Source organism: Dromaius novaehollandiae, chromosome 28 (assembly GCF_036370855.1).
Source record: "Dromaius novaehollandiae isolate bDroNov1 chromosome 28, bDroNov1.hap1, whole genome shotgun sequence".
Taxonomy (NCBI): domain Eukaryota; kingdom Metazoa; phylum Chordata; class Aves; order Casuariiformes; family Dromaiidae; genus Dromaius; species Dromaius novaehollandiae.
In genome coordinates, this window is record NC_088125.1 from 5,617,866 (window position 1) to 5,628,600 (window position 10,735).

The 10,735-nt window shown below is 63.1% G+C and overlaps 1 protein-coding gene across 1 annotated transcript; it reads left to right on the forward strand.

Annotated features, from left to right (window-relative positions):
• The first annotated feature begins 3,377 nt into the window (after positions 1-3,377).
• On the forward strand, positions 3,378-5,629 carry LOC112992704 (inhibin beta C chain-like). Its single transcript, XM_026115920.2, has 2 exons — positions 3,378-3,709; positions 4,418-5,629. Exons 1-2 carry the CDS (start codon positions 3,421-3,423, stop codon positions 5,176-5,178), a joined length of 1,050 nt encoding a protein of 349 aa, XP_025971705.1. The 5' UTR covers positions 3,378-3,420; the 3' UTR covers positions 5,179-5,629.
• Positions 5,630-10,735: the final 5,106 nt, after the last annotated feature.

Here is a 10,735-nt window from a genome sequence, read left to right on the forward strand (position 1 = left end):
TTGCCAGTATCAACAGACCCTGAAGCAAAGGTCCAAGCGCGCACTGTGCCAGCAGCGACGCAGGTGTCTCTTGGCAAGGCCAGGCTCACAAGGGAGGGGTGGGAATTCCTGAAAGCCTCCGATGTTGCCTTGAAAAGGGCTAATTTTTAATTTTCTGTCTCGCGGGCAGTTTCCAACCCACAGCCTCTGGCTTTGGAGGCCCCAGGCAACCCCTCGGGCCGGGTCTTCGCTGGAGCAGGGCGCCGTTCGCCCGCAGCCGGGCGTGGATCAGCGCAGCACAGCGCCCGCGGGCAGGCGCGGAGCGCTCCCTCGGCACGGCCGCCCGCTCGGCGCGAGGGGCTCCCGGCGAGGCCCCGGGAGCAGCCGCCGCGCTCTGGGCGGCCCCGCGCCGCCGGGTGGCGCCCGCGGGCCGCGAGAGGCGCCGCCGTCGGGGCCGGGCCGGGATCGATGCACCGCGGCGGGGGCCGGTGCGCTGCACCGCGCCGCCGGCCTCGCCGGCCGCTGCCCCGGGCATCCGCTCCGGCCTGCGGCTTCCAGCGCCGGCTGCAGGGAAAAGGGGCCTGCGGGGGGGAAGCCCCCTCCGGAGCCTGGCCGGTGCCCTGGGTGAGGGGTGCAGCTGCTTTCTTGGCTGGAAGCAGCACCCAGCTGCTGGGCAGAGCTGCACGGGAACGGGCACTCCAGTGGATGCCGCACTCAGATGCTGGTGCATGAGTTTTGGAGGGGGGGGTCCTACTTACCCCAGGCCTTTAGCACTGCTGGATCGGGTCATCAGGTGCTGCCCCTGCCCCACTGGACACAAGGTCGGAGGCCCAAAAGCCATGTGTGCAGTGAGTGCTGGGCCTAGGGGGACCTGGGGGGTGTTTTGGTCAGGCTGGTCCCTGGGCTTTGCTTTCTGGGAACTGCTTAATCAACAACACCGTTACGCAATGGATGCAAGAACAGCTAGCTCACAGCTCTGCACTGACCCCTGGCCTAGATCCGGCAGCCGGGGCACAGGGGGCAGGCTGATCGGATGCTCTCACTCAGCTGGAGGTGAAATTGGGGCTTATGGAGGTACCTGCATGGTGCTGGCCAGTCCTCAGGGGTCCTGGCAGATCCCAGGCATTTAATCTCTTTGGGGAGACCCTGCTCCCCAACCTCGAAAGGAGAGCTGGGTAGAGCGTAATTCACCCTCTTTGTTCCAAACCTTTGTCTCCTCTGTCATGCTGTGCCCCAGCCCTGACTCTGCAAAGCTTGCAGGGAAGGAAGAATTCAGCAAGATGGTGTGCCTCAGTTTCCCTTTCCCGTGTGCATGGAGCGGTGGTGTGGTTGCTGGGAGGTGGAACTGACACAGAGCCTTTAATAGTCCCTGGTTCCTTGCCACCTGTCTGGCACCAGGATCAGCGTTGGTCCATGTGCCAGCTCAAGGTCCCTCCAGCCTCCTGCACGTGGGAAGAGTATCAGACACAGGGACCTGGTCCCCTCCACAGGGTGAAGGCAGGAGCACCCCTACCCTGGGAGGAATTTAACCTGCCCAGAGAGCCAGGAAGAAAATGCTCCAGTCAGTGGCATGGGAACATGGAATAAAAGACAGGGGGATGTGTGTGAGGTGCACATGAGTGCATGTCCACAAACTGAGCATGCGTCCAAAGGAGTGTGTGTGGGACTAAGCATTTGTTTGCAAGGGAGCATGCAGGTGCATGTATACCACCAAGCATCTGTGAAAGAGCATGCATGCTGCAGAGCACACATACACAAAAGCAGGCACATTTGCAGGCATACACGTGCATCCAGACACGGAAGGGGGGTTTAGCTGTTGACGCGCATGTGTTTTACATGCGAACATGAGTGAAAATGTCTCTGCGTGCGCAGGTGCATGAACATGAACACCACCACTACCCCTGTGCTGGAGCCTGGGAGGATGCACCATCTGCACAGCTTTGCTGGGGCACAGGCAGTGCTAGCTACCTGCTGCCTGCAGCCAGAGCTCACAGGCTCTGTGGGAGCTGTGCTCCCGGGCCAGGCTGTGCCCACTCTTTCCTCCCTGTTGACATTCCTGGGCTATTCTGGGAGCTGCCAGCAGGCCCAGCCAGCTGAGGACTTTGCCCCTTGCACTATGGTTGCATCATCCCCAGTGGGTGCTTTTTCCCAGACAGCCCACTCTGTTTACCTGTCACCTCTGCTTGACCAGAGGCAGGGGCTCTGTGTGGTCGAGACCTTGAAGTCAGTGCCGCATGGCACAGCGGGCATGGGACGCAGCTCATGGGCCAGCTGGGCGTCAAGCTCCCGCTGCACCCTGTGAGGTCCCTGCTCTGGCACAAGACTGCTGGGCTGTCCCACTGCCCCAACAAAGTGGCACTTTGCATCACCTTTGGGAGTTTTCCACAGCACCCTGCTCTGTGCTCAGGCTGTGCCCTGCTGTGAGCACTGTATCTGGGGCTAAGACTCTGAAGAACCTCTTCAGGTTGCTGTGACACTGCCTCTTGATGAGCCCTCAGTATAGGCAAACACCCGTCTTAATTTGGGGGAGAAGAGCGTGCACAGTACACGGCTTTCTTTGCCCTGCCCAGCTCTGTCCTGGGGTGGAGCTGGATCAGGCAGTCCCAAGGGGTAGGTTGAGATCCCCAAACTCATCACATGCTGGAGGTGACAAAAGCCCAGAGCTGTGAACAGTCCCCAGGGAGCTGCAGGGGTCATTCTGGGAGAAGCTCCCCCCCTCCCCGACCCTCTGCTGGGTCCCCTATCAGGGAGAAATTGGACCATGCCCGGTGGGATGGCCGGGGAGCGGCGCAGAGGCTGGGGGGGCAGCGAAGGGCCCACGTCAGGGCCGGTCCATAGGCTCACGGCAGGCAGGTGGACCAGGCTCCATTCCCCAGGCTGCTCCGGGACCCATCCTCGCCCACCTGGGCAGGATTTGCCCCAGGCCCCACTGCCTGCAGTTTTGGGACCCCGCAGAAGAGCCCGGCGCCCCATTCCCTGCAGCCTGGCTATGGGCGCAGCGGGGATGTCCAGTCGGACCCCCCCCGCACCCCCCACGCGGGACACCAGGGTGAGCCGCAAGCACGCAGCGCCCGTGCACACACTCGTGTGCAAACCCCGCGGGCGTAGCCCCCGCGGGCGCGGGAGGCAGAGTGCCGGCCCTGTCGGGCCCCCTGCCTGGGGTCCCCCCCGCGGGGACCCGACGGCCTCGCACGGGGCGGCGGCGCCCGGTGCTCCCAGCGCCCCCTTCCCTGGGAAGGCAGGGCGCTCTCCGCCACCCGCCCCCGCCGCGGGGGGGCTAATCCCGGTAATCCCCCGCCCCGGCCGCGGCCCGACGGGACGGGCAGGTGAGCCGGCCAATGGCGGGGGGGCGCCGGGCCCGCCCCCGGCCGCAGGTGCCCAAAGCGGGCGGGAGGCACCGCGCTGCTCCCGGGTCCGTCCTGGTCCGTCCCGTCGGTGCCGATGGAGGCGCGAGGCGCGGGCTCGTGGCTGCTGCTGGCGGCGGTGCTGTGCGCGGCGGCGGAGCCGCGGTGCCCGTCGTGCGCCGCGGGCGCGGAACGGCGGCTACTGGAGGAGGTGGCCAAGCGGCAGCTGCTGGAGAAGCTGCGGCTCCGCGAGCGGCCGCGGGTCGCCCATGCCGTGCCCCGCGCCGCCGTGGCCCGCGCCCTGCGGCGGCTGCAGGCGGCCGGCACCCGCCGCGGCCCCGACGACGACGAGCAGGGCTACGAGATCATTAGCTTTGCGGAGCCAGGTGGGTGTAGGGGGCCCCCGGGGAGCTGGGTGGGGCGGTGTCGGCCGCCACACCGGAGGTTTTGTGCGAGCTCCTGCCGGGCGGGGACCAGCCGTGGGGAAAGGTCCCCTGGGCTGGATCTGCCCCGGGCTGGTGGGGACCCCTAGGCATGTGCACTGCATTCACCTCGGGGCACTGGAGTCTGACCGTCTGCCCCCTTGCAGTGGGGTGAGGGTGCAGGGAGCCGTTCAGCCTGTAATTAAATCATTGAACAGCGTACCTGCTGTGCTCCAGTGACCTCCCTGTGTGGCTGATGCAGCAGGCTCAGACATGAAGGAAGGGGATGTGGTCCCCCCATTGCTCCTGCACTGGCTGATTGGGCTCCTGCCCTCTTCTCAAAGAACGAGGGAACATAGGGTGCTCAGGGTGCCTGGTAGTGGGATGGGGGCTGCATGGACCAGCTCTATGGGAGGCTGGAAGCGCCCTGCAGCACCACCCTGTGCAGAGCAGGGAATGGGCCAGATAAGAGCAGGGCCCCCCTGCCCGCTCTGGTGCTCCTTCTGTCAGGCAGGGAGGAGCAGCTGCCCTGCGGGGGCAGGCTGGGGGTCCTGGGGTAGGGGGGAATTGGTGGGTCTGTCCTGAGAAGCAGCTGGGGGGGATTGGCCCCTGTGTGCAGATGCCAGTGCAGCCTCCTGCAGTGTTTGCCTCCTCACCCCTCTCTCCCCTCAGAGCCTGTGTCTCCCTCTGGCACGGGGCTGCGGTTCCAGTTCAGCCGTACTCAGGACCAGGACATTCACATCCTGCAGGCCCAGCTCTGGCTCTACCTTCGAGTTCCCCGAGACCTGGCAGCCAACCTCACCCTGAGCATCTTTCTTGCTGGCGGGGAGGGCAACTTGGCCAGGGGCAATCGCACACTGCTGAGCGAGAGGCGACTGAGCGCCAAGGGCAGTGGCTGGCGTGCCTTCTCCCTCATGCCTGCCCTGCAGAGCTTCTTTGGGGGAGAGCACAGGACCCTGCGGTTGGAGCTGGAAAGCCTCGGGGACAGGGGCGAGAGCGTGGCTGTGGTCAATGCCAGCCGGTCCCACCAGCCTTTCCTCGTGGCCGAGGCAAAGGTGCAGGAGCCGGGACACCACGTGGCCAAGCGCAGCCTCCGCTGCAGCCAGAACTCCAACCTCTGCTGCCGCAAGGACTACTACGTGGATTTCCGTGACATCGGCTGGAATGACTGGATTATTAAGCCTGAGGGCTATCAGATAAACTACTGTGTGGGCCAGTGCCCTCTGCATGTGGCTGGCAGCCCTGGGATGGCCTCTTCCTTCCATACAGCTGTCTTCAACCTCGTCAAAGCTAACAACATCCAAGCATCGGGGCACTCTTGCTGCGTGCCCACGCGGCGCCGGCCGCTTTCTGTCCTCTACTTTGACCGCAACAGCAATATTGTCAAGACTGACATCCCTGACATGATTGTTGATGCCTGTGGCTGTAGCTAGGGGTGGGTGAGCAGTGTTGGGACCCCTCTGCCTCTTCCAGGACTGGCTTTCTGGGCACCGGGGGTTGGGGGAAGTGTCTCCCTTGGGCTGGAGTCAGACTGTGGTGTGATGGGCCCATTTGGGAAGCTTGTGGGGGGGTCTCATTTTGGGGAGCAGTGTTTTTTTTGTGGAGAGCACCCCAGGGCAGGGGGCTGTGGGGCCATGTGGGATAGAGCAAGGCCATGTTGCACTGCCTGGGTCTGAGCTGTGGGTGGTCGGTGACTCTGGACATCTCTGCCCCGATGGCTGCGTTCCTGGGGTGTGGAGCTGACCCCACACTTCTGGGGGATGCATCCCCCTCTGTGCATGAACCAGAGCTTGGGGGTGGGGGGGGGCCCTGCCTTGTTCAGGGTGTCTGGTGGCAGCTTGAGACCCAGCCTCCTTGGGAGCAAAGTGGATTGGGGAATAGGGTTTGTTTCCTCCAAGCAGGAAAATGGGGTGTGGAGGGGAGGGGAGGGGAGGGGGGGCAAAAAGCAGTCCTGCTTTTCTCCCCCACTGCAACAAATCTTCTTGCATCAAGTTTGGGCTGTTGTGAGGGACAGATGAAGTGAGACACAAATACCAGATCTGAAAAATGAGGTTGGAGAGGAGACTGTCAGGAACCCCAAAAACACAGTGACTGGACCCAGTCCCTGTTCCCAGGAGGACACAAAGCTGTGAAGGATGGTCTTGCTTCCTGGCCAGGTTCCCTCTTATGTTCCCTTTCATTTCCTGGGATTTCTGCTCTTCTTTCCTGTCCCCCCCCCCCCGCCCAGGTCTCTTCCAGCCCAGTGCCTCCTCACAAGGAGGCTGGAGTCAGACTTTGCCTTTAAGGCCATACTAAAGATGCAGTTTTATTTGCAACTTTAGTTTTGCAACTACTACTATTTTATTGTGGAGATTTCTGCAGCTGTTGGGACTCCCTGGTGCTCCATCCTGACTACCCACCTCTCTACTGAAGATCCCACTCTGCCTTTGCCTTCCTGATACTCATGAATGCAACGTGCCCGCATGGACTGTGCTTTTAACTTATTTTAATACTTTAGTGCAGCTTCCCCAATAAATGGGTGGAAACACAACATCCAGGCTCTGACTGCTTTCTCCTGGCACCACCTGCATGAAGGGGGTGGGGGAAATGGTCCCGCTTGGCCAGAAGGTCCTACCCTTGGCCCTGGGCTCACCCCGCCCCTCGGGCTCTGGGGCTAGAGCAGCGTGGGGGCTACAAGCCACTGGCACCTGTGGGCAGCGCTGCTGTGCTGGGGGGCGAGGGGATTGGTGAAGCTTTTGGCAGCTCCCCAGCTGCCGTGGGATGTTGTGTGTTGAGCCCTGTGCAAGCGGGGCCACGCAGGAGGCTCTTCCCCATGCGTGCCTGGCGGTGGAGGCCCTGGGGACAGGGCAGGGACTGGGAACTGGGCACTGGCCCAGGGCATGAGCATCGAAGTAGCCATCTCCTGGCAGAGCAGGTGCTGCGGGAGAGCATAGCCTGGCCCGAAGGGGCTGTTTACCACCTGACTCAGCCCCGAGAGGAGCTCAAAGTGTCACAGGTCTGGGAACACTGACCCCAAGTGATAAGCCACAGCCAACCCCTGAATCCTGTGATCCCACTGCAAATACCAGCAACCCCCCTGAGCACCCCACCTACCTCCCCAACCCCATAACCCCCACCTGCCCCCCCTCCCTCCCCACTGAGCCCAGTCCTGGCCCCATAGGGGCCAGTCTCAGAGTCTGATGATGGTGGGCTGGGGGGATGATAGGGAAATGCCTGTGTGTTGTTTTTTTTTTTTGGGGGGGGGGGGGCAATGCCATCTGCTCATCCCTCCAGGATCCCACATGGCCAGCCTGGGGCCTTGTTGCGCAAACACCCGCTCAAAGCTCAGCTTGGGGCCGCTTTATCTGGGGACAAACCCACTTGCTCTCTCAGCTTGGCCCCACGCTGCACCCTGCAAGCGGACAAAGGGCAGCTTTCATCAGCCAGCCGCAGCAGGCACCCCCTGGCTAGGGGGGGGGCGCGGCCACAGCCCGTGCACCCCAAAATAGCTCTGCTAGTGGGGAAAAGCTGGCTGCACCTGCAGGATGCTCCGGCCTTCTGGGCTCTCCTGCAGCCCCAGCACATGTTGCTGACATGACAGGGGACCCTGCGGGTGTCCGTGACCCCACGGGTACATGCTGCCATACACGTGCCAAGAGAGGCAAGCATGCAGCTCACACAAGTGCATGGGGATTATGCACAAAAATGTCGCAGTCTCCCAACTCCCTCCCCGTATTGGCATTATTGTTCTAGCTAGCATGATCAATGGGGGGGACATGCCACAAAGATGCCAGATTCCCCCTCTTTTCCTTTGCCAGCAGCCCAGTGCCTTCCCCGTGGCAGCGAGCATGGGGAGGGGGGCTGTCCACACGCGTGTGCGTGTCACGCTGACTCACTGACACACTGACACACTGACCCACCAGCCCAGAGGCAGCGCGCTGAGTGGGCTGGTGGTAGTGTTAAGTCTTTAATCTGCAGGATCATCTAGCCCTGCTCTGAGCTGCTTTAACTTTCTTAAACAGGAGGCCAAGATTAGCTGTGGGGGCAGGGGGATGTGGCGGGGCTGGGGGCTGGTGGTCAAGAGCCCTAGGGTGGAGGGAAGGACTGCCCACATGCTGTTTCCACCCGGGGGGCTCAAAGCCCAGGCAGGGCTGACCTGGCCTGGGTGGCTGTGCGTGTCACCCTTGGGTGGCTCTGGGACGCTCCCAAGGCACCAGAGGTGCAGGAGGGCAGGGCTGGCCCCACACAGAGCCCAGGGCTGGTGTGGACCTTTCCTGACAGCTTGGCCGGGGTCACACTTGGCTCAGGAGTAAATCTGTGCTGAGCTGCTTATGCACGTTACAAAACTTGCATGCAGGCAAACCCTCTCACCCTGCACCCACCACCTTGGCCCTGCCTCAGGGCTGATGCCGTGGGGCTGAATCCCACTGCAGCAGTCCAGGGGCACCCCAGGGACACAGCTGGTGGTTCCCCTTTCACACCAGAGAAAGGGGAAGGCTGTGCAGGCATCGCTACCTCCACTTAGTGCTGGGGCCTCCCTGGGGAACAGAGATATCCTCTGCTTGCCCCTCGCTGGCTTGTGTTGGTGTGACCGGCAGAAGAAGGAGGTGCTCCCAGGCCAGGACAGCGGGAAGGGAAACTGAGGCAAGGAGTGGCCTTTTGCAGGCCACGGTGAGAGTTGAGGTGTCCTGAAATCATACTGTAATCTCCATGTTGCTCCCTGCTCTGGGGGTCCTGTGTGCTCAGCGAAGGGCATTTCCCAGGACTGTGGCTTGGGTCTTGTGGGAAAGCTGCTCCAGTGGCACTCTGGGCCAAGTGCGTGATGACAGGCAGGGGCACAGGGAGGACAGGCTAATGCTGAGGAAGGCAGAGTGCCCACAGCCCAGGTAATCCTTCTAAGAGGCTCTGAGGTCAGGCTGGGAGCATGGCACTGCTCCCATCACCTTCGAGGCTCACACCAGACACAGGCAGCATCTTCCCAGGGAGCAGGATGGGGCTGGCAGGATCTGTGAACAGCTGAGTGCTGAGGCAGGGAGAAAACGGGCATTCCTCCCCAAACGAGCATGCCTGGGTCTCTCCTAAGCACACACACCTGGGCTGCATTTGCTCTGAGCACGCTCTTCTCTCCTCAGTCTCCCCTGGGGAAAGCCCTTTACCTCACCTGGGACGAGGGGAAACGGGGCAGTGGCAGAGCTGCAGGGAGGGGGTGGGTCCCAGGCGCATGAGCAGGTCTTGGGGGGGCACTGCGGGATCACCCTGTCTCCCCCACTGTGCCCTGCTGGCACCAACGCGTGGTGTCACGTTCTGGCCAGGAGCAGGTGGGCAAAGGCCACTTTCCCTGAAATAGCTGCTTGTGCCTAGGGCCAGCCTGGCCCTTCCCCTGCATTTGGTCACTGTGGCAACCCACCAGCATGATGGGGACTGACCTTCAGAGTGAAAAACAAACAGTGAGGAAAAGCAGGACTGCCCAGGTGAGAAATTCATTTCCCTCTTATTCCCCCCCAATTCCCGGAGTTCCCAGGCCCCATTTCCAGCTTTTGCTTGGGCACTTGTGTTCTCTCCTGCCTCCCTCTGTTGCGCAGGTGTTGCCCTTGCTCTGGTTTCCCTCCTTGTGCAACAGGACCTGGCTCCCTGCAAGCAGGATGAGGCTGGGCCCTGCAGTGGGTTACGCTGGGGAAAGGGACTGGCTGGCCAGCATATCTGGGGTGTGGGTGCGCCCCTTTGGGAAAGGGGGCAGAAGGCTTTGCAGTCTGCTCCCCAAGCTGCTGCAGCTTCTGCTCTCTGCTTACCATTCATTCAGTGACACAAATGCCGTGCAGGATTTGACTTTGCCCCAGTGGGAACGTACAGATGCGGTGGCAGGTGGGGCACCCGGCTGCGTGTAAGGGAAAATCACGGCTGGGCCCTCAAGATGACCTCAGGCACCCAGTGTTATCCTCATTCCTTCCACTACTGGTGCCACCAGAAATGAGACATGGTGGAAAAACAGCTGGGTGGTGGGCAGGAGGCTAAATGACAGGGACTGGGGCTGCGCAGGGGTATGGCTGGCAGAGCTGGCGGGGCAGCGCAGCCAGGTGGGGGCACAGCCAGGGGAGCTTTCAAGGTGGGAGAAAGCTGGCAGAGCCACAGACATCGTGGCCAAGCAGGGACGTGTGTAGGGGACCCGTCAGGGTAGCCCCAGGACTGCTGGGCACCTCGGGGACTTGCCAGGAAGGGGAGGCCAGAGGTCATTCTGGTGGAGGGTGCTCATCTCCTGAAAAGGCTGAATGGGGTAGCCCCACTGTGCAGGTGGTGGCGTTAATTTAAGCGGAAGGAAGAGGCCACAGAGCATCCCCACAGGGATGCCTCCAGGGGACATGCCTCCAGGACACAGCCAGTGCCCAGCACATCTGGGTCTCTGGGCAGCCAAATAGGGCACAGCTCCCCTCTGCCACGCTGGGGAGCCTGGAGGGGAGAGGCCCTGTGCCCCCCCTTGCAGCAGGACTAGGACAGGGCAGGGTGGCCCGGGGCTGCTGCAGCCTCAGGAGACAGGCTGAGATGGACATGGGCTTCCAGGTGGAGCGGGAGCCCCCCGGTGCCACTGCCCCACCCCCTGAGCCCCCAACCCGTCTGGATGGGGAAGCCGGAGGAGTCCCCGGGGCCTGTCGCAGCCCCAGCCTCAGGAGGGGCTCGGGGTGCTCACCTCCCCCTGCCCTGGGGGGCTCAGAGCCCAAAACCCCAGCCTCCCCCGACCTTCCCCCAGCAGAAATGAGGTGAAGGGAGCGAGGCCCAGACGCGTCCCGGCCCGCGTGGCCGGGCGCGCGGGGGAGTCCGGGCCGACGCGGCTGCGGGCGGCCCCCGTCCCGGCCCGGCCCGGCCCGGCCCCGCGGAGGGGCCTGCGGCCCGGCCCGGCCTCGCCGGCGGCGGCCACCAGGGGTCGCGGCCCGCCGAGCGCGGTGGGGCGCGGCGCCCGGGCCGGGCCGCCCCGCCGGGGACCCCGCGCCGCCCGGGGCGCGCGGCCGGGCCCACGCG

Coding starts and splice junctions, on each gene's coding strand:
- LOC112992704 (XM_026115920.2), top strand. CDS start 3,421: ATGGAGGCGCGAGGCGCGGGCTCGTGGCTGCTGCTGGCGGCGGTGCTG. Junction 3,710..4,417: donor CATTAGCTTTGCGGAGCCAG/GTGGGTGTAGGG, acceptor CTCTCCCCTCAG/AGCCTGTGTCTCCCTCTGGC.